The 26,125-nt window shown below is 38.9% G+C and overlaps 1 protein-coding gene across 1 annotated transcript; it reads right to left on the bottom strand.

Moving 5' to 3' along the window:
* Nucleotides 1–561: 561 nt before the first annotated feature.
* Nucleotides 562–7,205, bottom strand: LOC137579572 (uncharacterized). Its single transcript, XM_068293352.1, has 5 exons — nucleotides 6,326–7,205; nucleotides 5,374–5,578; nucleotides 4,940–5,286; nucleotides 1,977–4,588; nucleotides 562–1,092 (listed from the first exon to the last, which is right to left on the bottom strand). The coding sequence occupies exons 1-5, from the start codon at nucleotides 7,203–7,205 to the stop codon at nucleotides 562–564; spliced, it is 4,575 nt and encodes a 1,524-aa protein (XP_068149453.1).
* Between the last annotated feature and the right edge of the window lie 18,920 nt (nucleotides 7,206–26,125).

Below are 26,125 nucleotides of genomic sequence, written 5' to 3'. Positions count from 1 at the left end.
AATGGAGACCGGCGATTGGATCTACGGTATGGGCAAAGGAGCATCACCTGTCAAACGCAGCAGAAGGATTTGCTGCAAAATTAGCACCCAAATTTGGAGGGCCGTACAAGGTTCAAGGGTTCATATCTCCAGTAATATGCAAGCTACAACATGAAGTCACGGGAAAAAGTAGACAAGCACACATTAGCCAGATAAAACAACAAGCAGATGATGTGGATACAGAGCCGCATACAACGTCACTCAATAACAATACCAAATCAATGTAAAATAATAACCAGCAACAACAACAACCAGAGGATTCGCATTTAAAATAATGTAGGAATTTATTTTATTCACTATATTTATTTTGTAGTATTTTAGTTTATTTTAATGTAAAACTATTTATTTGATTATTTTAATTAGATTTAGTTGGAAATTAGTCGTCTTTACAGCTTCGCGTCGTTTCGTCTTTCGTCTTTTTTGCAACCGCTCTCGCTCGTCTTTTCGGTTCGACTGCCCTTCTTTAGCTCAATTCGCCTCGCTCAACAGAGTTGCCAGACCCAATCCCACAACTCGGCCATCCTAGTACGCATTCGCCTCGAATGCATCCTGGTCGTCTATGTCACAGGGAACCCACGGCTTCATATAGGCAGCGCAAGTCGTAGTTCGCCTAGGACCATCGTTGAACAATGTATCTTTGACCACGTCGTATGTATCTCTGGCCTTTCCCATGGTAATGCGGTACGGACCTAAATATTTGGGCTTCAGCTTCAAACCTCCTCCAAGTTGGGTTCTTTTAATAGCTACCAGATCACCGACTTTGTATATGGAAGCAGGTCTGCGACGTAAGTTGTAGGTCTTCTTATTTTCTTCTTGCATACGAAGGATCTGCTGCTTCGCTATATTCCGTAGATCATCTCTGTTGTCGTTAAAAATCTGAATCATCTCATCGTGAATTATTTCTTTCAGCTTAAGGTCGTCTTTCGTGTGCATCTTTGTACCAATCAGTAGTTCGAACGGCGTTGAATGTGTGCTTCTGCTGTACGTTGAGTTAATCGTTTGTTGCACTTTGCCGACAAACTTATACCATTTGCTAGGGTCTTCTATCGAAATCTTAGACAACACGGATATAATAACAGCGTTAAGGCGTTCGACTTGTCCGTTCGCTTGTGGAAGACCAGTCGTAACTGCGTGAAGTTCGATATTTTCTGCCTTGCAATACTCTTTAAACTCTTCAGAAGTAAACGCAGAACCTCTGTCAGAAATAATTTGAACTGGATTTCCAAAAATTAAACTTTTTTGTTGTAGTCTTGTGATTACTTCCTTCGTAGATGTCGTTTTCGTCGGGTACAACCAGCAAAATTTTGTAAAGCCATCGATAACTGCAAGAATGTGCTTATACTGCTTGTGAGTTGACTCTAAGGGTCCAAGAAAATCGATGTGGAACGTCTGAAAGGGCAGTTCTTCTTTCGGCAGTGGATGCAGTTCTCCTTCTTTTTACCAAGCTTTCGATTAAGTGTTATACATGGAATGCAGCATCTTATTTGGTGTTGTATTTTCTCATCTAATTTTGGGATATAATACTCCTTTGCAATTATTTCCTTCGTCTTTTTCACAGAAAAGTGACCTCTTTCGTGAGCATGTTTAATAATTTCCCGTTGCAGAGTTGAGGGAACTACAATTAGTTCTTCATCATCAACCAACTTATAAAGTATGCCAGCTTTCATAAAATAGTTGTTGATGATACATAAATTAACTTTGCTGGTTCGTTTAATAATAATAAATAACTTTTATTTCACTCCATGTGATGGTTTCGGTTGGCCAATAAGCAATTAACTAACTCAACATACATTTTCTCGTTTTCACCACACGCTACCTATTGCATCAGCCAAAACGGTGTGACCATGCAACTTAAAGTTAAAAATAATAAAATACAAAGATCGTTTACATTCAAATAAATTTAAGTTTAAGAATTCAGCAACCGTTCCTCAACATACCGCCGGGCCCTGAAACAATGTTTCTGAAACTGGCAGGGGAGCCACCTTGGTTATGGGACGGGTCATCTCTCCTGTAGCTGTCTTTAACTTAAGGGCTCGTACTAGACCGTCTGGGCCAGGAATCGTCTCGATAATGCGGGCCAGGATCCAAGAAGCCGGAGGAGTATGAGAATCCTTTACTAGAACGAGATCATCAGGCCTCGGGTTTGCCGATTTCATTAACCATTTTGGCCTTTGCTGCAACGACGTAAGGTACTCAAGATGCCACCTTTTCCAAAAGCCTTGTAACATGGCCTGAGATTGCTGCCAGTAATCCAATCGGTTTGCCGGCACTTGGTCCAAATCTCCATCTGGCACTGAGGTATAAGGACGACCGATCAACATGTGAGCGGGCGAAAGATATCCAACGTCTGTATCGGAAGTGGCACAAAGAGGCCTTGAGTTGATCACCGCTTCCACCTGTGTTAACAACGTATGCATTTGTTCGAATGTAAGAACGGCGTGGCCGATTACTCGGTGTAAATGAAGCTTCACAGAGCGCACACCCGATTCCCATTTGCCTCCCCAGTGGGGCGCATGTGGCGGTATGAACTTCCAGTTGATGCCTTCGATCGATAACGCCTCTGCTATCTTGTTATTGTGCAGCTGGGATTGAACTAATTGTTCCATTTCGTTAAGACTTCTTTTGGCTCCCACAAAATTTCGTCCATTGTCGCTGAACATCGTCACACATTTGCCTCGCCGTGAAATGAAACGTCTAAGAGCAGCCAAAAATGTATCAGTGCTAAGGTCTGTTGCCAGCTCCAAGTGTAAAGCTGAGGTTGCCATGCATACGAAGAGACATATGTATCCCTTTTCCTTTCGAGCGGTCCTTCCTTTATGTGTCTTCATCATGATTGGGCCAGCATAATCACAGCCTGTATTTTCGAACGGAAATGCTTGCCGAACTCTCACTGCCGGTAGTGCGGCCATTAGTTGGTTGCTGGTATGTGCTCGCTGTCTGAAGCATTTTATACAGTTGTGAGTAACTTTACGAATCAGATTTCTGGCTCCCATTATCCAGAAACGTTGACGAACGATGACAAAGAGGGCCGAAACTCCTGGGTGTAGATTATGTTGATGCTCGTGTTCCAAAATTAGGTGAGATATGCGATGCTTCCTCGGCAAGATGAGCGGATGCTTGGCTGAATATGATAACTCTGAATTATTGAGGCGACCTCCTACACGTAGAAGCCCATTGTCATCTAAAATCGGCGTCAGGGTACACAGCTTAGAGCCTTTTGGTACGCATCCTTCATTTCGTAGCGCTTTTCGTTCTTTATACCATTCGTCTTGAGCTTGCTGCAAACATAGGTTCCTGGCTGCCTTGTACTCGTCATAGGTTACGGCGAAAGTGTCTGACTTTTCTTGGGGGTTTTTCATGTGTCTGATGAATCGTAAAATATATGCCACAATGCGCACAAGTCTCGGCCAGGAAGAAACACGACCAATGAGTTCTTCGAGGGGAGATGACTCGTGCATGGTTTCCGCGAGAGTAACTAACACTGTAGCCTTCAACTCTTTTAGGTACTCGTCTTCTGAAATTAAGTTAGAGATTTGTATATCATCTTCGTTACCTAAGTTAAGATGTGTCTCAGCCAGCCAGTCGGGACCCTTCCACCAGAGAGTAAACGGGAGTAAGTCCTCAGCCAGCATTCCTCTAGAAGCGCAGTCTGCGGGGTTCTGCTTGGTATTAACATGGCGCCACGAGTCCCTTGGTATTACTTCCAATATTTCGGCAGTACGATTGCCAATGAACGTCTTTAAACTAGCTGGCAAGTGATTCAACCATGCCAACACAATTGTCGAATCACACCAAGCATATACGGTGCTTTCTAGATCCTTCCAAGCTAATTTAATTGATGCGATCAGCCGACTTAGCAGAAGTGCGCCACATAATTCCAAACGAGGGAGCGATTGCTGCTTAAGTGGAGCGACCCGTGTTTTCGCTGCAATCAGTGAAACCTCTATGCTGCCATCCTGGTTCACGATCCGAGAGTATACGACTGCTGCGTATGCTTTTATTGAGGCGTCTGAGAAGGCGTGTAACTCTATTCGTCTGCCGACATACCCAATATGACGCCGTATCTTTAACTGCCTTATGTTGATAATGTCTTCGCGATACTTACGCCATCGGTCTGCCAGCTTAGTTGGAAGCGGTGAATCCCAATCTAGATTAAGAAGCCAGAGCTCTTGGAAAAGGATCTTGAATTGAACAATGACCGGCGCCAGTAGACCAAGCGGGTCAAATATGCGTGATACGTCTGATAATACTTGTCTTTTTGAACTTTCTGTGCATTCGCTCAACCTTATACCATATGTGAAGATGTCAGACTTTGGTTCCCAATGTATTCCTAATACCTTGACGGAGGAGGCATCTCCAGGCACACTTGTCGCTGCTGCTTCTTCTAAAGAGCCGATTCCGTGGGTATTGGATACCCATTTCCCAAGCTCCAGCTGTGCGCGACCTAATAGTTGAATAAGTTCATCCTTGTTACGTATAAGTTGATCTTCCGTGTTTGTTCCGGTCAGGACATCGTCCACATAGAAATCTTCCAATAGAATCTTGGCAGCTGTTGGATATTTATGCTTTAGATCGATGGCAAGTTGTTCTAACACACGTACAGCTAAAAACGGTGCACAGGCTGTCCCATAGGTTACAGTACAAAGCTGGTAATGTTGCAGCTCTTCAGTTGGGTTTTCTCTCCATACAATTCGTTGATAATTTCGGTGATTTTCAGAAATCCATATTTGCCTAAACATTTTAATGATGTCTGCGCAAAAAACAAACTTATAAAGTCGAAAGCGTAAACACACATCCATTAGGTTACGCTGAATACTTGGGCCCACTAGTAACTCATCGTTTAGTGATCTGCCACTCTTATCTTTATAAGATCCATCAAATACAATTCTCAATTTCGTACCAATAACCGGATGGTGAGGCATATAGAACATGTGTTCTTTAGGTGCACTCGTCTTCTCTGACTCATCAAGGATGCGCATGTGTCCCAAAGCAATGTATTCGCGCATGAACTTGGTGTACTCTTCCTTTAACCTTTTATCTTTCTGAAGTCGACGTTCTACTGAATAAAATCGTGATGTTGCTCCCTGAAGAGTATCTGCAAACTTAACATCCGAGTTCTTAAATGGAAGCTCAACACTATACCTCCCATTTGAGTCACGAAAGTGTGTAGAGCGAAAATGATTCTCGACCTTTAAATCATCAGCAGTCGGCGGCAAACTGCCACTTAATTCTTCCAATTCCCAAAACCTTTGGAGCGATGTATTTATTTCGATGGTTGATAACAGAGATGCTGTATTTGATCCTTGTTTAGCTGCAATTGAGGTGACCACCCACCCGAATATTGTGGATATTGCAATTATATTTCCATGCTTATCTAATACCTTCTCTCCTGTGAATGCGGACCACACGTAGTCGCTACCCAACAAAATGTCCACATGCTTAGCGCTGGTTTCCGGTAGATCAGCCAGTTCTAACCCATCGAAAACTTTCAAAACGGCCGGGTCGACTTCATCCTTTGGCAATAGAGTGGTTATCTTACCTAAAACATGAGCTGTAATATCTAGTGTATGCTTCGAGAACCTTGATTTCAAATGTACTGCGCTGACCCCTCTTGTAGTATCGGCCTTGATTGACGAAATTCCTGAGACAAGTATTCGAGATGGTGAGCGTAAGAGGCCCAGTGAACGCATGCAATGCTCCGATATGTATGATAGTTCTGATCCACTATCAAAGAGAACACGACAAGTGGTGTATGATCCCTTTGAATTTAATGCCAAAACTAGAGCTGTGGGCAATACACTCCTTGGTTTTCCTCGCGGCTGTAGATTTACCGCAGAACGTGCTAAATAACTCTGTGATTCTATAGATTGAGCTTCCTTTCCTTGCTTAGTTTCGGCAATCATGGCTACTGTGGGATTAATGCTCTTTTCTTCGACTTGGCGATGTAACAGCGTGTGGTGTTTGTCCTGACAATGTTTGCATCTATACTTGGATTCACATCTTGAAATACCATGGTCAGGCCTTAGACAACTGAAACACAAACGTTTCTCCTTAGCAAATGAGTAGCGCCTTTCCACGGAGAGGGCCAAGAACTGGTCACAGTTGTATACGTTATGCTCCTTAGACTCACATTTAAGACACCCTCTTGAGTCTGTGGAAATCAGTATCCGAGTATATTTCTTAACGTTTGATTGTGCGACTTGTTCGCAGCGGCTTAATTCGAACTCATCGCAACGTTCTCCGAGAAATCTAAGAAAATCCTTAATGGTTGGAGATGTCCCCTCACGGCTGTAGGACACCCACTTGCATTGAGACTCTGCATCAATTTTATCCAGTAGAAAATAGATCACCCAGCAGTCGCGATTAGTTTGGCCAAGTGCATCTAGGCCACGTACAACTTCACTCGCCCCATCGGCAATCTTTCGTAGAACGGATACATCTGTCACCCTTGTTGATGGTAGACGTCTAAAATTATCCAAAAGCGAGTTAACGACATGACGAGGTCGATCATAACGTTCCATTAGGCCTGCCCAAGCCGTCTCGTACGCCGCTCCTGTTAACGGCAAATGATTTATTAAACTTGCAGCCTCATCACAGAGAAAAGACTTGAGATATTGAAACTTCTGAGCTTTATCCAGATTCACCCTGTTGTGAATGGTACTCTCGTATAAATCCTTAAAGGCTGGCCACTCCAGGTAGTCGCCACCAAAAGGCTTGATGTGTAATTTGGGCAGCTGGACCTGTCCCCCTAACGCCGAACAGGCAGCTCCACTTACTGTCATGCTTTCATAAAACTCCCGTTGAAGTTCCATCTGCTTGTGTAGTATCTGCGACACTACTTCGTTGACTCCCTCACTGGAGTCCACGACCTTAGTTGCTTTTACTGGGTTAACCAATTTTCCCAGTTCCTTTAAGTGCAGTTGTGCAGTTAAGTACTTCATCTCATAGTCTCCGTAGTCACCCATGGGGTCGACGTAACCTTGCGATTCTTGAAATTCAAACATATCATCAGTGGACCGATCAAACTCCTTCCACACGTTGTCGAGTCTGGTCATCATAGTATCCACCACATCCGCTGTGCAGTTCTCAGGCGGATTCTCCGAAAGTGTCAGCAGCCGCGTGAGGCTGGACTTTAACTTGGTGCGTGTTGCCTTTAGTTTTTCCATCTTAACTTGAGTAGAATTGCTTATCCCAACAGAATCCAGATCCGGCTCGAAGGACCAAATTTATGATGATACATAAATTAACTTTGCTGGTTCGTTTAATAATAATAAATAACTTTTATTTCACTCCATGTGATGGTTTCGGTTGGCCAATAAGCAATTAACTAACTCAACATACATTTTCTCGTTTTCACCACACGCTACCTATTGCATCAGCCAAAACGGTGTGACCATGCAACTTAAAGTTAAAAATAATAAAATACAAAGATCGTTTACATTCAAATAAATTTAAGTTTAAGAATTCAGCAACCGTTCCTCAACAGTTGTTATGAGAAGTTTTCTGAGCAAGGATATCGATTATAGCCTTCAATTGGTCGTCTTGTGCTTGGACATTCTTTAATTTACTGTGTATGTAATCTTCTGATATAATCATAACAGGGTAGCGACTAAGCGCATCCGCATGACGTATACGATTTCCTGCACGGTGCTCAACATCAAAATCAAATTCTTGGATCTCAAGAATCCATCGTGCGACTCTAGTGCACACATCTTTTTTATCCATCGTCTTTGCAAACGCATTACAATCGCTTATGACTTTAAAATGCATACCTAGAAGGTAAACTCGGAACTTACGAAATGCTTCAACTACCGCCAAAATCTCTAATTCGTAGCTAGTGAATTTTCTTTCCGCTTCAGTCGTCTTTTTGCTCATGTAGTATACAGGGTGCAATTCTTTATCATCAGGTAACTTTTGTAATAAAATTGCTCCGAAGCCATCAATCGATGCGTCTGTATGTACTTCTGTTTCAAACTTGGGGTTAAATATTTGCAAAACAGGTTTCTGTGTTATCAATTCTTTTAGCAAATTAAAAGATTTTATCTGACTCTCATTGAATCTAAAAATTGCGTCGTTTTTTAATAAATCAGTAAGAGGCTTGGCTATAATCGAAAAATCTGCAATGAACTTGCGAAAATAACCAACCAGGCCAAGAAAACTTTGGAGCTGCTTTTGATTCATCGGCATAGGAAATTTTTTTACAGCTTTGGTCTTTGCGTCTGAGATACATATCTTCTGATTCTTTATAGTATGCCCCAAAAATTCTATTTCTCTCTTCAAAAAGCAACATTTCTTTAAGTTAATGACTAAACCATATTCTTCACATCGCTTCAAAACATTTCTCAGATTGGAGACGGCTTCTTCTTCAGTTTTACCAGGGATTATAATGTCGTCGACGTATGGAATAGCCGTACCAGCCCGGGTTAAATCACGAAAAATGGCATTAACGTGTCTCTGAAATACTCCAGGGGAGTTCGTCAATCAAAAAGGAACTTTTAAAAACTGATACTGTCCGTTGTGTGTAACGAATGAGGTGAATCTTCGACTCTCTTTTTCAACATCTACATGGAAAAATGCATTCTTTAAATCGATTGTGCTGAAAACCGTTGCTCCTTGTAGCCGATCCAATTGATCTTCAATCAGAGGTAATGCAAAATGGTCTTTTACTATTACCTTGTTTATTCTTCTATAATCAATGCACAGACGTGGAGTGCCATCGCGTTTTTTTACTAATACGACCGGACTGCTGAATTCAGACTCGGATTGTTCTATTATTTCGTCTTTCAGCCACTGATCGACTTGGTCATCGATTATGCACCGTTCAGCAAAAGCGAATCTGCGTGGTCTCGAATAAATTGGACTATCGTCTTTTAATACAATACTCATTTCAACATTTGTCGATTTTAACTTTTCCGGCTTATAGTTTTTGATAAGTTCGTTCACTTCGCACTTTGTACTTTTCGATGCATTTGAGTCAATGTCAATTTCGTCGTTTTCGACCTTTATTCTCATTACCGAACTTAATTCCGTTTCATCATTATATTTCCCGATTTGTACGCCATCACGATTGATTTTTATTTCGGCTTGCTTACAAAAGTCTTCTCCTAAAATCACTTCAACATCTAGGAATTCAGATGATACCACTAAAAAGACCAAATCAAACTGTTCTTGGCTTACGGAAAGCCTTCCCGTAAACGGACCGATAGGTACCACTCTCTTTTTATCTCCGAAACCGTATAGAACTTTATCAACTTTAGCCAGCTTAGGTTTTTTCAAACGATTATAAATTGTTTCGGTTACGATATTATATTTGCTACCAGTATCAAGCAAGGCTATACACTTTTCATTGTTGATTGACACTTCTTTACACATAAACATATGATCAGCTGATATTTTATTAGTATTACGAACGTCTGTGCTATTTTCAGGCTTTTTATTTGGACAGTCTTTTGCTATGTGACCAAAATTATTGCAACCAAAACACTTTCTTCCTTTACTCTTATTGTCACAATTCTCAGATATATGTCCTTTTTGCCCACAGTTATAGCATTTTATACCACTTTCTTTATTTTCGTATTTCATTACACTTTCTTTTTTGATTTGAACGTTCTTAGACTCAATCTTTTGATTACTCGACTTTTCCCGCATTTTTTCATAACATTTTATTTTCTCTTTAAACTCTTTTAGGTTATTAGCATTGTACAATATTGCTTTGTTCATACTCAAGTCATTAATTCCGTCAATTACATACTGCATAAGAGCACTGTTCTCTGTATTACCCCGTGATGCCATCTCTTTCATTTTCAACAAATATTCTTGAACACTTTCACCTTTCTTTATTTTTCGTTCTGACAATTGCTTATGTAACTCCGCGCTATTTATTACTGTTTTAAACTCATTTAAAAGTGATTCTTTCAATGTCGACCAGTTTTTAATTCCGCGTTCACTCAGAATAAACATTTTAGCAAGTCCTTTAATAGCTCTTTTAGCAAAAACAAATTTTTGTAAACTATCCCATTGCATCAAGTCAGCCATGTCTTCGAAATCCTCAATCCATACTTTAACTGATAAAGTTTCATCGCCATGGAAAGGTCGTAAAGAGTCCTCAACGTCACGAAAACTCAAAGCGAACCTCGGTGGTGGCATGTTGACATTCACTGCATTTTGCGTATCAATATTGTTGGCCACGACTGTAGAGTTTGCCCGATTCGTTTTGTTTCGCATATTTTCGTTTGTTGCAGCTGTTCTAAAATTCGTTTCGTCGCTCACCACTGACAACATTTCGTCTTCGTCTTGCATATTGCCTACATCGTCATCTCTTTCGCACTCATCGTCGTCATCTTCGTTTTGATCATTCTCTGTGTCAAGGTCAGCTAGCAAATTTCCAACTTGCAAATTGCGAAATAAATGGGAAGTTAGATTCGATTTATCATGCGATAAACCCAAAACGTTACAAATAATCACTAGATCGTTATTTGTTAAGTTCTTTTCCACATAAGACACTTTACTTTTATATAAATCGCTGTTGCAATCAAAATCAAACCCTTCAAACTTTCTCAATCTTTGGCGATTTGCACGATCGCCTTCTTCTTCGTAAATAAACTTGTGAAACAATGTAATATTAGATTTCTTTTCAGTTTTCAGTGCCTCTTGCACATTCCCAAAGTCTTCAAGTTTGCTCATAGTTCTTTCTCTTTCGCACACACACTAATATATATGTATATATACGTCGTTTGCCACGTCACCACAGTTATCGTCGTATTCAAACACTTTCTCGTCGTTCGTTGAAAATTTTTTACCGTTTATTTGCCGCTTTTTCGTCGTAAGCCGCCACTTTTTCGTCGTTTGATGCTAATTCTTATTCGTTTTGCGCTGTTTTTTTTTTTTTTCTCGTCGTTTGATTCCACTGTTGCGTCGTTTTGTGTAAGTTTGTCTCTTTCTCATTCACTACTTTTTATTTCTTTATACATAAGTTGAGCCATGCCTTCTTTGTAGGTTGAGTCATGCCTATTTTGTAGGTTGAGCCCCCATATTTGTAGGAATTTATTTTATTCACTATATTTATTTTGTAGTATTTTAGTTTATTTTAATGTAAAACTATTTATTTGATTATTTTAATTAGATTTAGTTGGAAATTAGTCGTCTTTACAGCTTCGCGTCGTTTCGTCTTTCGTCTTTTTTGCAACCGCTCTCGCTCGTCTTTTCGGTTCGACTGCCCGTCTTTAGCTCAATTCGCCTCGCTCAACAGAGTTGCCAGACCCAATCCCACAATAATATAAAGCATCATTAAGCAACAACAACATATCAACGTAAAGTACAATGGGCAGTAACCAAAATGCAAAGCATACAACAGGTGTCCAACAACAGAAATCTATTCGAGCAACAATAAATAAACAAAAAAAAAAAACACAATACTCGGTGAACAAAATCTGGGATGACGCAAAGAGAAATGAGGAAAACATGACAAAAGATGCCAAAAGGCCAACAAAAAGATGCGACCTGAGTCTAAACTATAACTAAAAAAAAGAAAAACCACCAATAGAAAAAGATACCATAAGAAACAAAAAAAAAGGGGGGGCAATTCGCTCCAGAAGAAGAGGGGAAGTGTGAGGAACATATATTTGACAATAATGTCCCACACAACAACATGTAAAACCAATACAATGTAAAAAGAAGGATGCATGATGCCCGGCAACATGTTGCCAAAGATCATGGTTAGCAACATGTTGCTGCAATTAAAACTAAAAATTAAGAGAGGGCATGCATGGAGAGCTGAGTGCATATCAAAGCAAAGCCAATATCGTCGATCAAGTTTGATGGGCAAAGGGGGGTATGTGCAAGCCGAGGAAAGGGGGAATGGGGTATTGGGGAAGCCCTGTCTACGAGGCGAATAACATATGGATAACGTAGACAAATGATTTGAGTTAATATCGAAGTAAATTAACTAAATCCAAATTAACAAAGTTCCATATGATGCTCACATAAAGAAAACGGCCAAATAAACAAAAAATCAATATGTTGCTCACATAAAGTGAACGGCCATATAGAAGAGCAAACATGCAAACAAATTCGAGAGAACAAGCCCATAAGGAGAAGGACATGCGACCAGAGCAGAAACTAGAAAAGGATGGAGGCCTGCATAGCAACAGAGACGCTATGTGGGCGAAGCAGAGCAACAAGGACAAGAGTCAATGGGCGCACAGCAGTCAAGAAAGGGGAGGCGGCTGCGCCAAGAACTATTACGGGACTTTCACCACGCATGGCAACAGCATGAATGAAAGGATGGGCCGATGGAAATTTACCGGCTGTATAGCGGTATCACACCAAGCGATTCTAGAGGCCCAGGATGCCTATATAAGGCGAGCAGCGAGTCAGGACATCATCAAGTCGTCGAGTCAAGATCAAGCAATCAAGTCATCGAGTCTTGATCAACAACAAGCGAAGCAACAAATCTCTTTTGGCCTTACGAGTAACCTTAAGAATATTTGGCGCCAAGCAATCTACGAGTGCGAGCAAGTCATCGAGTTATAAGGCCTTACGAGTAACCTTATAGACTCATTTAACAACCACAAATATAATCACAACAAGTACACAGCCAATACAAAACATCAATCCAAATCAGAGCAAAAACATATCTAAACATTAAACCAAAAGTCTAAAGCAGTTATATGCATGTGGGATGTGGGTGCTATAAGTCGTGTGTCAAAGTCGGACACTAAAAAGTCGATCGCCAAAGTCGGGCGTAAAAAGTAGAAGCGTCATAGACGGACGCCAAAGTTGAGCCGAGCCAAAAGTCGATTGTTATTTAGCATAGTGTAATCTCTATGAAGTCGTATTATCATGTAAACCCCCTAGACTATAATTATATCGTAAATAAAACCCCACATATTTTGGGTGCTCATCCGGGATAGATTCAAGTTAGAGTGGTTACAAAAGAGTTTCACATATTTTGTCGCGATAGAAAGAGTGCGGGATACAAGAGACTACCTCACATACATTTTTTGTGCGTTCGTGCGGGAGAAGAGTGAAAAAAAAAAAATAAGTGATTTTTTTTTCTCGAACAATCGTGTCGTATTAAGTCGGTCCTGCTCTGCTAGTGGTGAAATTAAAACATTAACTATGTCGTGTTTAAATGATTTAATAAGTGATACTCTGAAAACGGGTAAAGCAGACAATATCAGAGCATTGCATAAATTTATCTATGAGAGCGAGGGAGATAGAAATAACCGCAAAAGAATTCGAGAATTTTCTGGTTTCGATTACGATGAAACGAACGCAAAGTACGAAGCAAAGGCGGAATATGTACGACGAAATTTGACGAACGGTGATCTTGTTTCGATTTGCAATGTATTGGGAATCAAGTACAGTGTCGACGACCTTGCATTGCATATTTTCATGAATTTGAAGCTGAACAATTTGTTGGCATTACAAGACGAAGACGAATCAGACGACGAAGTAGATGATGAAATAAACGACGAGACAGATCATGAATCGGTAGCTACAGAGAGGAACGTAGCAACAGAGAAAAATTGGAGGAACAGGCCGCACGAGAGAGCAAGCGAGAACGACAACGATGAGTACAGAAGAATAAACGAAGAGAGAGATAGAATGATGACGCCGCGTTTTGCCATTAGTTTTCGCGACGTGGAAGAGAACATTCGTATTTTTGAAGGCACTAATACTATTGCAGTAGAAGTTTGGATTAACGAATTCAATGAGCAAGCAACGTTGATGTGTTGGAACGATTTCCAAAAGTTTCTGTTCGCGAAGAAGGCGTTAAAAGGCATCGCGAAACTGTTTGTCTTGAGTGAGAGAGGAATAAATTCGTGGAACTCTCTCGAAAAAGCACTTTTGAGTGAATTCAAATCGTGCGTGAGTAGTAAAGACGTACATGAGCAACTGATGAAAATGAAGCGTAAAAACAATGAGTGCGTTTTTGAGTACTTTTACAGAATGAAAGATGTAGCTTCACGTGGACAAATAAAAGACGATTCATTAATAGAATATCTGATTGACGGCATTGATGAAAAAAGTGAGAATAAGTCGATTTTATATGGAGCGAAAAATTTAAATGAGTTTAAAGAGAAATTAAAGCAGTATAAAACAATGAGTGAAAAAGAAAGTAAGAAAGACAATGGTAAATACAAAAACGACGAGAACAGTGCAAAAGTGAAAGACAAAATGATGAAAAGAAATAATAAAGATGTTAAAAACGATGTCGTGTGTTACAATTGTGGAAATAAAGGACATTACTCGAAAAATTGTGATGATAAAGAGAAAGGTAGAAAGTGCTACAAATGTAATGGGTTTGGTCATATAGCTAAAGATTGTAAAAAGGAAGAGATGAACAGTCAATTCAAACCAAACACAAGAAGTTTTAAGTCGAAAGAAGAAATAACCTGTAAAGTTATTAAAATTGACAACATTGAGTGTAAAGCATTGTTCGACATCGGAAGTAAATTTTGTATTATTCGCGAAGATTTGTATAAACGTTTGAAACAACCCGAGTTAAGCAGTTTTGACGGGTTTCTAATTGGATTCGGTGGCGGAGAATCAAATAAGATAAACCCAATTGGACACTTTGTGAATTCCATTTTGATTGACGACCATACGTTCGTGTTAGATTTTCATGTAGTTCCGATTAGATTGTTAGATGTCGAAATGATCATAGGCGAGGAATTATGTTTGCAAGCTGACATTATATTTAGTCGAAATGGTGTAAGAGTAGAAAAATTCGAAAAAGAAAGTGATGAAATAAAAATTCTAAAAATTGATGTCGCGAATAATAAAGATGAACTTGATATAGACGAATGTGCAAGCACAAGTGCTAAAAAAGAGGTATTCGATTTGATATCTAATTATCAACCGGTAGCAATAAAGACGACCAATGTTGAAATGCGAATAATTTTAAACGATGACAGTCCGATATTTGCGCGACCCCGTAGACTTGCATTTAAAGAGGCAGAGTTCGTGAACGAGAAAGTCGAAAAATGGTTGGCTGAAGGCATAATTGAAGAGTCAACGTCCGAATACACAAGTCCGGTGGTACTTGTAAAGAAGCATGACGATTCCTACAGGCTCTGTGTCGATTTTCGCAAAATAAACAAGGTATGTGTGCGTGACCATTATCCATTGCCGCTCATCGAGGATCAGTTGGATCGTTTGCAAGACGCTACGATTTTTAGTACCATTGATTTGAAGAACGGATTCTTTCATGTGGCAGTTGCAGAATCTAGTCGAAAGTATACGTCGTTTGTGACCCACTGTGGTCAGTACCAATTCAAGAGGGTTCCGTTTGGATTTACTAATTCGCCTGGAGTATTCCAAAGACATGTTAATGCAATATTTCGGCATTTATCCAAGAGAGGCATTGCGCTGCCATACGTTGACGATGTTATCATTTTGGCCAGAGATGAAGTTGAAGCTGTTAAGAATCTAAAAGAGGTAATCGTAACCTGCGAAGAGTATGGTTTAGAGCTAAACCTGAAGAAGTGCCATTTTTTAAAGAAAAGAATACAATTTTTGGGGCACATTGTCGAGAATAAGAAGATATATCCATCTCCAGATAAAATTGAGGCTGTTGCGAAGTTTAAAATGCCTCAAACCGTAAAGCAAGTTCAAAGTTTCTTAGGTTTGACGGGATATTTTAGAAAGTTTATTCCAAACTATGCGTGTATAGCGAAACCTCTGACCGAATTGACCAAGAATGCATCAAAATTTGTCTGTGGTCCTGAAGAAGAAAATGCAGTACAGATCTTGAAGAAGTTACTAACTGAGAATCCAGTCTTAAGCATCTACAACCAGTCGTACGAATCGGAAGTCCATACTGATGCATCTATCGAAGGTTTTGGAGCAGTTTTACTACAAAGATGTCCAGACGACGGTGAACTCCATCCCGTATACTACATGAGTCGAAAAACCACAGACGCACAGCGAAAGTATAGCAGCTATGAATTAGAGATTCTCGCAGTCATAACAGCGTTAGAATAGTTTAGAGTTTATCTGTTGGGCATGCATTTTAAGCTAATCACGGATTGCGACGCATTTACAAAGACGCTGGAGAAGAAGAGCCTTTGTACCAGGGTAGCTCGTTGGGTACTTTTTCTTCAAGAATACGATTTTGACGTTTTACACCGTTCAGGTACCCGTATGAGACATGTCGACGCCCTCAGCAGATATCCAATTATGCAAATCAACGACTATGGAATCAGCGTTGGCATGAAGAAGGCGCAATCACAAGATGAGAAAATAAGAGCCATTATAGAAGTTCTGAAAGACAATTCGAAAACTTATGATGATTATTTTCTGAAAGCCGATATCCTGTACAAATTGGTCAATGACGTTGAGCTAATTGTTGTCCCAAACGCGATGCAGAAGCAGATTATTGGTCAAGCCCATAACAAAGGACATTTCGGGGCAAAAAAGACGAAAGACTTGATTTGCAGAGAATACTTCATACCGCATCTCGAGGAAAAAATCCAAAAATATATCGAATGCTGTATTCCTTGTATCATCAGTAGACTCTCGAGTCTACTCACAAGGACTATAAGCATATCCTGGCGGTCATAGATGCATTTACGAAGTTCTGCTGGTTATACCCAACCAAATCGACGACTAGCAATGAAGTTATTACGAAGCTGACGATGCAAAGCACGATTTTTGGCAACCCTACGTTTATTATCTCGGATCGGGGTTCCGCCTTTACATCCCAAGATTTTCTGAAGTACTGCGACAACGAAGGTATCAAACACGTTAAGACGACTACAGCACTTCCGAGAGTAAATGGCCAAGTCGAACGTTTAAATGCGATTATCATTCCTGTTCTGTCGAAGTTAAGCGTTGATGATCCGACGAAGTGGTATCGACATGTTAGCAAAGTTCAGCAGGCTATCAATTCGACGTACACCAGAAGTATTGACACTTCTCCATTTGAGTTACTAACTGGCGTAAAGATGAGGACCAACGATGACCATAAACTGAGAGATCTTATCAACCAAGAGACGAAGGCAATATTTACAGACGATAGAAGCGAGCTCCGTGCCAAGGCGAAGGCACACATCTCCAAGATCCAAGACGAAAACAAGAAGTACTACAACCTACGTCGTAAGCATGCTCGATCTTATGATGTTGGCGACCTGGTTGCAATTAAGAGGACGCAATTTGGGAGACGTCTCAAATTAAAACCGAAATATTTTGGACCCTACCAGATTAAGAAGGTGAAGCACAACAACGCATACGATGTCGAAAAAGTTGGCAAGTGCGAAGGGCCTAAAGTGACGTCAACATGTGCAGAGTACATGAAGCCCTGGAGCCTAAACCGAGACGACGAGGAAGATGACCCAGCATTCGGGTCGAATGCGTAATCAGAATGGCCGAATGTGGGATGTGGATTTGCGATGTGCATCAATCCCACTGTACACGAAGACGAGAGACGAGACGACGATCAAAGAGAGAACGTGAGCGTGTAAGAAGAGACGATCAAGAGGGATGACGAACGAATGAGAGATGACGACGAGAGAGTTGGTTTTTGCGCGTCGAACAAGACGGACGTGTTTTGAGGTCTTGCGTCATAGTCGGATGCAAGGTCAAGTCGAGTACCATAGACGGGTACTATAAGTCGAGTGTCAAGGCCGGACACTAAAAGTCGAGTACCATAGACGGGTGCTATAAGTCGTGTGTCAAAGTCGGACACTAAAAAGTCGATCGCCAAAGTCGGGCGTAAAAAGTCGAAGCGTCATAGACGGACGCCAAAGTTGAGCCGAGCCAAACGTCGATTGTTATTTAGCATAGTGTAATCTGTATGAAGTCGTATTATCATGTAAACCCCCTAGACTATAATTATATCGTAAATAAAACCCCACATGCATAAATTATTGTGTCGTAATTTATATAAACATTTAGCAAAAAACCCAAAACATCGAAATAAACTCCAACATACATATATATATACATAAATTATTTTGTCGTGATTTCACTGGGGCACAAATTAAAATTTGTTGTGCCGAACCTCGCCCTAAAGATTGAAATTATCCTGAAGGACGAAAAAGGATCGTTACAACTGGCGCCCAACGTGGGGGGGAAGTTAGAAGTTGTTAGTGAATTGACAACTGACGCCTTCATAGCAGCATTTCGAAGATTTGTCGCAAGACGGCTTAAATGCGTGTAATGGTTGCATGTAAATTTAAATACTAATTATCCGACGCATATTTAAGTTTATCGCAAACTATCGAGTGCGATCAAAAATATACGGCGAATTCATAACCGTTTATAGTAATAATGCATCTCTGCAGAAGCTTTGCAGCGTAAGCGCAGCTAACTTCATAAAGGGAAGGCTTTGAGAATAGAAGGGAAAGGGTATATAAGAACCTTCCACCCACACTTCCACCTCTTTTCATTATTCTGCCTTAACAACGAATTGCTTTCGTTCCCCGAAAAATAAAGTGAACAGTTAAAATTTTTTTCTGGTGAAAATCACGAAATAAATAAATTCACTCGGGTTAAACAAAATATTCGTAAGCCAGCTACAAGCCAAAAAGAAAAAGGCAGCTGGAATAATTAAATTTTTGGATACAAAATCTCGACCTAGAGGCATAGGAGGCGTAAGCCTAACCTAAAGACCTCGTGGTGAACCCTATAACCATAGGTTATTCGGCCTCTACATTATATTAATTTCATAAGGTATGTCGACTAGAAAAATTTTTTTTGACATTCGTCTAAAATCATATTATTCGATCTAGGAAAAATTTACATAAATTTTGGCATAAATCGTCATAGGCCTATCACCAACACCACATGGCCAAGACGACAATTCAACCAAACTCTACAGAAGGAGAAAATTAAATCGCTGACGTCATAGTTTTGCCAGTTGGAATGTTAGCTGTCACAAGGCGAAAAGTTGTGTGCAAAAAGAAGAGAAAATTATAAAGTGATCATACAGAAAATTTTTGTTTGTAAATGAACAAACAGAACATACTCAGTTACAAAATTATTAGCAAAAAAAAAAAAAAAAAAGAATTAATTTTAGTTGTCGGGGTTGGAAACAAAAAAAAAAAATTGTAATTGCAAAAGAAACGAAAATTTTATTGAAATTAAAAGTGTCAATTCGATAACGAATAGAAAGATACCCTTTCTCAGCGCACCTATGTTAGAGTCAATTTCTTTATTGTGAGTTTGTGTGTCGGTATTAAGCATTTAAAACACTAATTGAATCGTATAATTCTTTAAAACAAAACCATAAAAAAATATATTTAAAAACATCAAAAATCAACACACGATCCAGCTGCTGAAGGCCTTCATCGGTGGACTTTCCAAAATGTAAGTGTATTCTTTTTATCTCTTTTACCTTTTTTACCGCAAGAGCGCATAACATATGGTGATTAAAAGTAAAGTGCAAAAGAATAAAAAAGGTTTGACAACCACATATACCTATTTTATGCTGCTCACTTGCTATTATTGTTTTCTTTTATTCGTCTTATGCATTCTAAATTTTATTTGCCTTTATCACACATACAAACTACACTAAAAATCATGAAATTTTGAATTAATTGAATTAAAATTATTAAAAGATATAAGTGCTATCAATCATTCGGTGTCGCAATTAATTTTTTTAATAACTTTGTAAAAAAATTTTTTTATATTATATTGCATCAGTCTAAATGCAGGGTAAAATCTGTTCGTTTATATAGTTTACAGTAATCATAACAAAAAAAAAAAAAAAAAAAATTAAAGAAGACAACAAAAACATGTAATACAATAGTTAATAATAAAGCGTAGATTTAAGTAAAGCAGTGGGAGAATTTATATACGATGAAGAGAAAATGGCTTTGCGAATGAAATTGTTTTTGAAGAATAAGTAAATAAGAAAAATGTATTTTGAATAGAAGTCTAAGTTCCCACAACATGATTATATAAAAATGATGAAATAGAATGTGCATTTGGGGTCCTTTAACATATCATAATTTTTTGTCTTTTGTTATTGGCCATGGACGGGAGGGTATAGATGCATAATGACAGCCAACATCTGAGCCATACTAGAGCTAGATATCATACATTGGGAGGAGTTCGCGTTAGATAGCTAGTTGATTAACTTAGTGGTATTCTTTTTTTTTGTTCTGTTATTTGCGACATTAAAAAGCCATACGTTTGTTCGTTTTTTTTGGAGAATGCAATTCTCTCTTTTAGTTTCATAGGGACTCTATAATAAATTATATGTAGCGAGATGTTTCGAAAACTGCAGCAACAACCCATCCCACCCGGAAGAGCTACGATTACAAATTAGGGTCCCGATCCGCTGTAAGATCGTAATATCATGGTGTCAGTTTTTTTTTGAAAGCCAACACTACACTGCTACGGTACATAATTTTGGCGCCCAACACGTGGGACACACAGGTCAAGTTCAACGTTTATATTAGGTATAAATCGAAAGATTAAATGTAAGGATTTGGTCTTGAGTGGCTCATGATAATGTGACTCGTCGAAGGGAAGTTTTTTTATTAATTTATTTGCACAGTGTATGGAATTTGAGCTAGTTAGTAGAAGCTGATGGTTGTCAACCAACACTTTAGTAAAAATATTTAATTAAAAAACTCAAGAACCAAAAAAATATATAGAGCAATTTTTTTAATTCGCTCAGGTTTAAAGCCTAGACGTATCACAATTAGCTCGTTTTGCCTTCAGAGTGAATTTAATTTTTTAATTAGAATACGTAGTAGTCGCGATTTGATTTATATACACATTCGGAATTCGAGTGATTGCGCATGTGATTACCATCGACCAATGTTACCGGTATAAACTAAAGTCAAAAGTTACTTTCGTTTCGCATAAGAAAAATTTTAAATTGCACTTACCCTGATTAAAAAAATTGTTAGTTAAAGATAATGTTTGAAAGGATACATATATGCACAATCTTTTGGAATCTCAAGGTAATGCCTAAGCGTACACTTGTCCAAAGATGAGCATAGTTATTAGAAGACATTTCTAAACACTTTTGAAATCAGAGAACTAGATTCAATAGTAAATATATTAAAACTCCATCTATGAAAACGATAAAAAGCTCTAGAAAAAAAATTAAAATCTATTTCACATATTATATTTCTTGTTCTGTGGGAAAAATTAAAAAACAAAAAAATGCCTTTACAACACAGTACAGAGGAAGTAAATAATCCCGCAAATTTGCCTGGTCTGTAGCAAAACTCAAACACCAACGCAGATCAGAGTTATTACTAATTGCAAGCATTCATTTCACAAAGCTTGTATCCTAAATTATATAAAAGAAAAAGAAGAATGTCCAGCGTGTTTTACTAAAGTACAGGAGAAGGACTTAAAGGTAATTAAAATAAACCAGCAAGGAAAAAAAGTTAGACCCGTCACCAGATCCTTTGCACGTAGCGTAAATGAAGACCCAAGAACAGAAGAGCTCATAAACGGAAACGTTATTGAAGCACAAATACACAACACAAGTCAAGCCGGCTTATTACCCTTAGATGCAGGGAATAGTACGCAACATGGAGAAGTTCCGCAATCAATACCCAGACCAATTCGTCAGAGAGGTAGACCAAGTCGTCGAAGGAACACACGACGTCCCGTTAATCGGCCTTTACGTAACGAAATAAATCGAGCGGAAATGGAATCTCTTATTCAGCAGACAGTAGAACGGGTTATTTCTTCAATAAGTAGCAACGCGCAACAAAACAGTCATATTCGACTAAACAGATCACAGAGTAGTAGCAGAAGAACTCATTATCAATTAATAGGCACAAATAAAGTGGCTGAGGTGATTCAGAAGTGGGGAATCCATTTTGATGGATCTTCTAACGGGTTACCCGTGGAAGAATTTCTATACAGAGCAAAAACGTTGACTCGAGAACATTTAGGAGGAGATTTTGAAGCTTTATATAGGAATATACACATTGTTTTGATTGGCAAAGCTAAAGATTGGTACTGGCGATACCATAAGGGAATTGACCATCTTACTTGGTCAGAGTTTTGTTTAGCGATACGCCATCAATATAAAGACAGTAGGTCCAATTATGAAATAAGGGAACAAATAAGAGCTCGCAAACAGAAACCAGGAGAAACTTTCGAAGGTTTTTACGAAGCAATATGTCAATTAATGGATCGATTGCCTACAAGATTAGAAGAAGACGAATTAGTAGAAATTGTACAAGGTAATTTATTGGCTGATCTAAAGGATCGACTACTTTTCGAGGAAATACGGTCAATCAGTCACCTACGTCATCTGGTACAAAAGAGAGAGAATTTTCTTAAAGAATTGAGTCGTATCAAGTTTTCAAATACACGAGGAAAAGAGATAGGATCACACCGAGTATATGCATTAGAGGAAGTAGAAGAAGAAGCAAGCACAATTGAAGGTCATTCCCAAGTAGCAGCTCTACAGAAAAATACTGAGAAGTTATCTTGTTGGAACTGTTGTATTCAAGGACATAAGTGGGAAGATTGTTTAGAAGAGAGAAGAATATTTTGTTATGGGTGCGGTACGCCTAACATTTATAAGCCCAATTGTGTGAACTGCAAGAAGCGTTCGGAAAACCGGCAAGTAGGGGCATCCCAGTCAGTGAGGCTGTCCCACAACCAATAGAAACCAAAAAACCAAGCCTATCCGATTATTTGAATCAATCTAAAACAGATAGTCAAATAGAGAATAGCTCACATGTTAATCATAACCTTAGGTTTTTGCCTTATCACGAAAAATGGACAAACTATTTAGAAATTAAGAACAGAATTTTTGAAGCACCGAAAAATAGAATAAAAAGAAGTACACACCGAAGGAGGAAGTTTTTTAAAAATATAAGAGCTAAAAGTAAGATACTTATATCTACAATATTCCAAGACAAAACTGATATGCGTAGTTATGCACAAGTCTCCTTTTTACAATTTTCTGAATTGGGTTTGTTAGACACTGGTGCAAATGTAAGTTGCGTGGGTGCAGATTTAGCCCAGCAAGAATGGTCCAAATATAAACAATTTAAAAGCATGGGTTCCAATGTGAAAACAGCTGATGGAAAGCAGCACAAGGTTTTAGGGGTTATGCCAGTAAAGCTCCAATATAAGGACCAAGAGAAAGATATGGAATTATATGTTATACCTTCTATTAAGCAACGTCTGATACTAGGCATAGATTTTTGGAGAATGTTTAATCTAGCTCCAGGAATTATAAGTTCAGTAGAACGCGTATCTGAGTTTCAAATAGATAAAGAAACAGAAACATGTCCATTAACTGAAAAGGAGTTGCAACAATTAGAGATAGTCAAGGAGTTTTTTCCTAACTTTGTAAAACAGGGCCTTGGTCGCACGTCTTTGCTAGAACACCACATTGATGTAGGTGATGCCAAACCAGTAAAGCAGAGATATTATCCGGTAAGTCCTGCAGTAGAAAAGCTTTTATACCAAGAAGTAGATAGAATGATAAGCCTAGGAGTAATAGAACCATCTCAAAGCGCTTGGAGCTCTCCAATGAGGATGGTAGTGAAGCCTAACAAAGTGAGGTTATGCTTGGACGCGCGAAAGGTAAATGAAGTAACTCACAAAGATGCATACCCATTGCAAAGCATTGAGGGTATATTTGCTAGATTACCGAAAGCAAATATCATGTCAAAACTAGATTTAAAGGACGCTTATTGGCAGATATGTCTAACAGAGCAATCAAAGGCGTTAACAGCATTCACAATTCCGGGAAGGCCATTGTATCAGTTTACAGTTATGCCTTTTGGACTATGTAATGCCGCCGCAACCATGTGTCGCCTGATGGACGAAATTATTCCACCAGAGTTATGTCATTGTGCTTTTGGTTATCTTGATGACCTATGCATTGTAACATCAGATTTTCAGTCTCATTTAGCAGTTTTGGTAAGAATAGCATAGTTAGAATTTGACGCTTAACTTGTCCAAGAGCCAATTTTGTGTGACAAAAATAAATTATTTGGGCTATGTAATAGGTAGCGGAGGAATTTCCACAGATCCTGCTAAGATTTCTTGTATTTTAAATTGGCCAACGCCGAAGAGTTTGAAGCAAGTTCGTGGGTTTTTAGGAGTTTGCGGTTGGTACCGAAGGTTTATCAGAAATTTTGCTGAAATTAGCTGCCCGATTACTGATATACTGGCTACAAAAAAAAACGTTTAAGTGGACTGTAGAGGCACAGAAAGCAATGGATAAACTTAAATCTCTTTTAACCACGGCTCCGGTATTAGCAAATCCAAATTTCGAACAGAAATTTTTCGTGCATTGTGATGCGTGCGATAAAGGGGTTGGAGCAGTTTTGGTTCAGTTGTCCGATAATCAAGAAGAAAAACCTATAGCATACATGTCTAAGAAACTAAGCAAGGCGCAAAGAAATTATAGCGTAACAGAACGTGAATGTTTAGCGGTCATTCTAGCCATAGAAAAGTTTCGATGTTATTTGGAGTTACAGGAGTTCGAAGTTGTAACGGATCACTCCAGTTTATTATGGCTAATGAGACAACAAAATGTATCAGGACGATTAGCCAGATGGATATTACGTTTACAAGCGTTTAAGTTTACGATTTCACACCGAAAAGGAAAAGATCATGTAGTTCCAGACGCTTTGTCAAGAATTTGGGAAGCAGACATAGAATCTCTGGAAAAGATGGAACCAATAATAGATTTGGAATCATCAGCTTTTTTAGATAAGGAATATTTAGAACTCAAACAAAGGGTTTGTGAGAATTTAGAAAAATTCCCAGACTTACAAGTGAAGGACAAATTTGTATATATTCGAACCGAACATTCATGCGGAAGCGAAGAAGATAATTCATATTGCTGGAAATTATGCGACCGGAGAAATTAAGATTAATAGCAATAGAACAAGCTCATGATAATATGTTATCGGCACATGGAGGTGTTCAAAAAACTATAGAGCGATTAAGAAGAAATTTATTTTGGCCAGGATTATCCAAACAGGTTCGAGAATACATAAGCACTTGTGTCACCTGTAAAGAAACGAAAGCTCCCAACAAAATATTAAGACCTCCCATGGGAGTACAAAGTGTTTCAGTCAGACCGTTTCAAAAATTGTATATTGACTTACTAGGACCATACCCGCGAAGTAAATCAGGACATATTGGTTTGCTTATAGTTCTTGACCATTTTAGCAGATACCATTGGCTTTGCCCAATGAAAAAATTTACATCAAATTTGATTCAGGAATTTTTAGAAAAGCAAATCTTTCACTGTTATGGAGTACCAGAAATTATTATCAGCGACAATGGATCCCAATTCAAGGCGGTTGCCTTTGAAGCCTTTCTATCTAAATACGGAATTAAGCATATTTTTACTGCGCTATACTCACCACAGAGTAACGCAGCTGAAAGAGTTAATAGATCGCTATTGTCCGCGGTGAGGTCATATTTAAAACAGGATCAACGAGAATGGGATAAATATTTAACAAATATATCTTGTGCTCTTAGGTCAGCACTTCATCAGTCTCTAGGATGTTCACCATACAAGGCTCTATTTGGAATAAATATGATTAATCATGGCGATGAATATAAACTTTTGAGAAATTTACATTTGTTAGAAGAATCTATACCCTTTAGTAGAACAGATACTCTTACCTTGATTCGTAAGGATATTCTAGACAATAGTAAAAAAGCATACGAATGTAATGTAAGACAATACAATTTAAGATCCAGTCCCGTTTCATTCAAGGTCGGCCAAGAAGTTTTTAAAAAAAATTTTTAACTTGAGCAATTTTAGTCAGAACTATAATAAGAAATTAGGACCTCAGTTCTCGCAATGTCGAGTTAAGAAGAAATTGGGAAATGCGTATTATTTATTGGAAACTTTGCAGGGGAAAGAAATTGGAACTTATCATGCGAAGGATATTCGACCTTAAAATTCCAGTTAATCTTCCGCCTGGTAGTTGTCAGAATTACCTGTGTTTGTAATGGTTGCATGTAAATTTAAATACTAATTATCCGACGCATATTTAAGTTTATCGCAAACTATCGAGTGCGATCAAAAATATACGGCGAATTCATAACCGTTTATAGTAATAATGCATCTCTGCAGAAGCTTTGCAGCGTAAGCGCAGCTAACTTCATAAAGGGA

Source organism: Drosophila tropicalis, unplaced genomic scaffold (assembly GCF_018151085.1).
Source record: "Drosophila tropicalis isolate 14030-0801.00 unplaced genomic scaffold, ASM1815108v1 contig_704, whole genome shotgun sequence".
NCBI lineage: Eukaryota > Metazoa > Arthropoda > Insecta > Diptera > Drosophilidae > Drosophila > Drosophila tropicalis.
The sequence above is the reverse complement of the archived record's forward strand: the minus strand, read 5'-3'. Positions and strand labels throughout refer to the sequence as shown.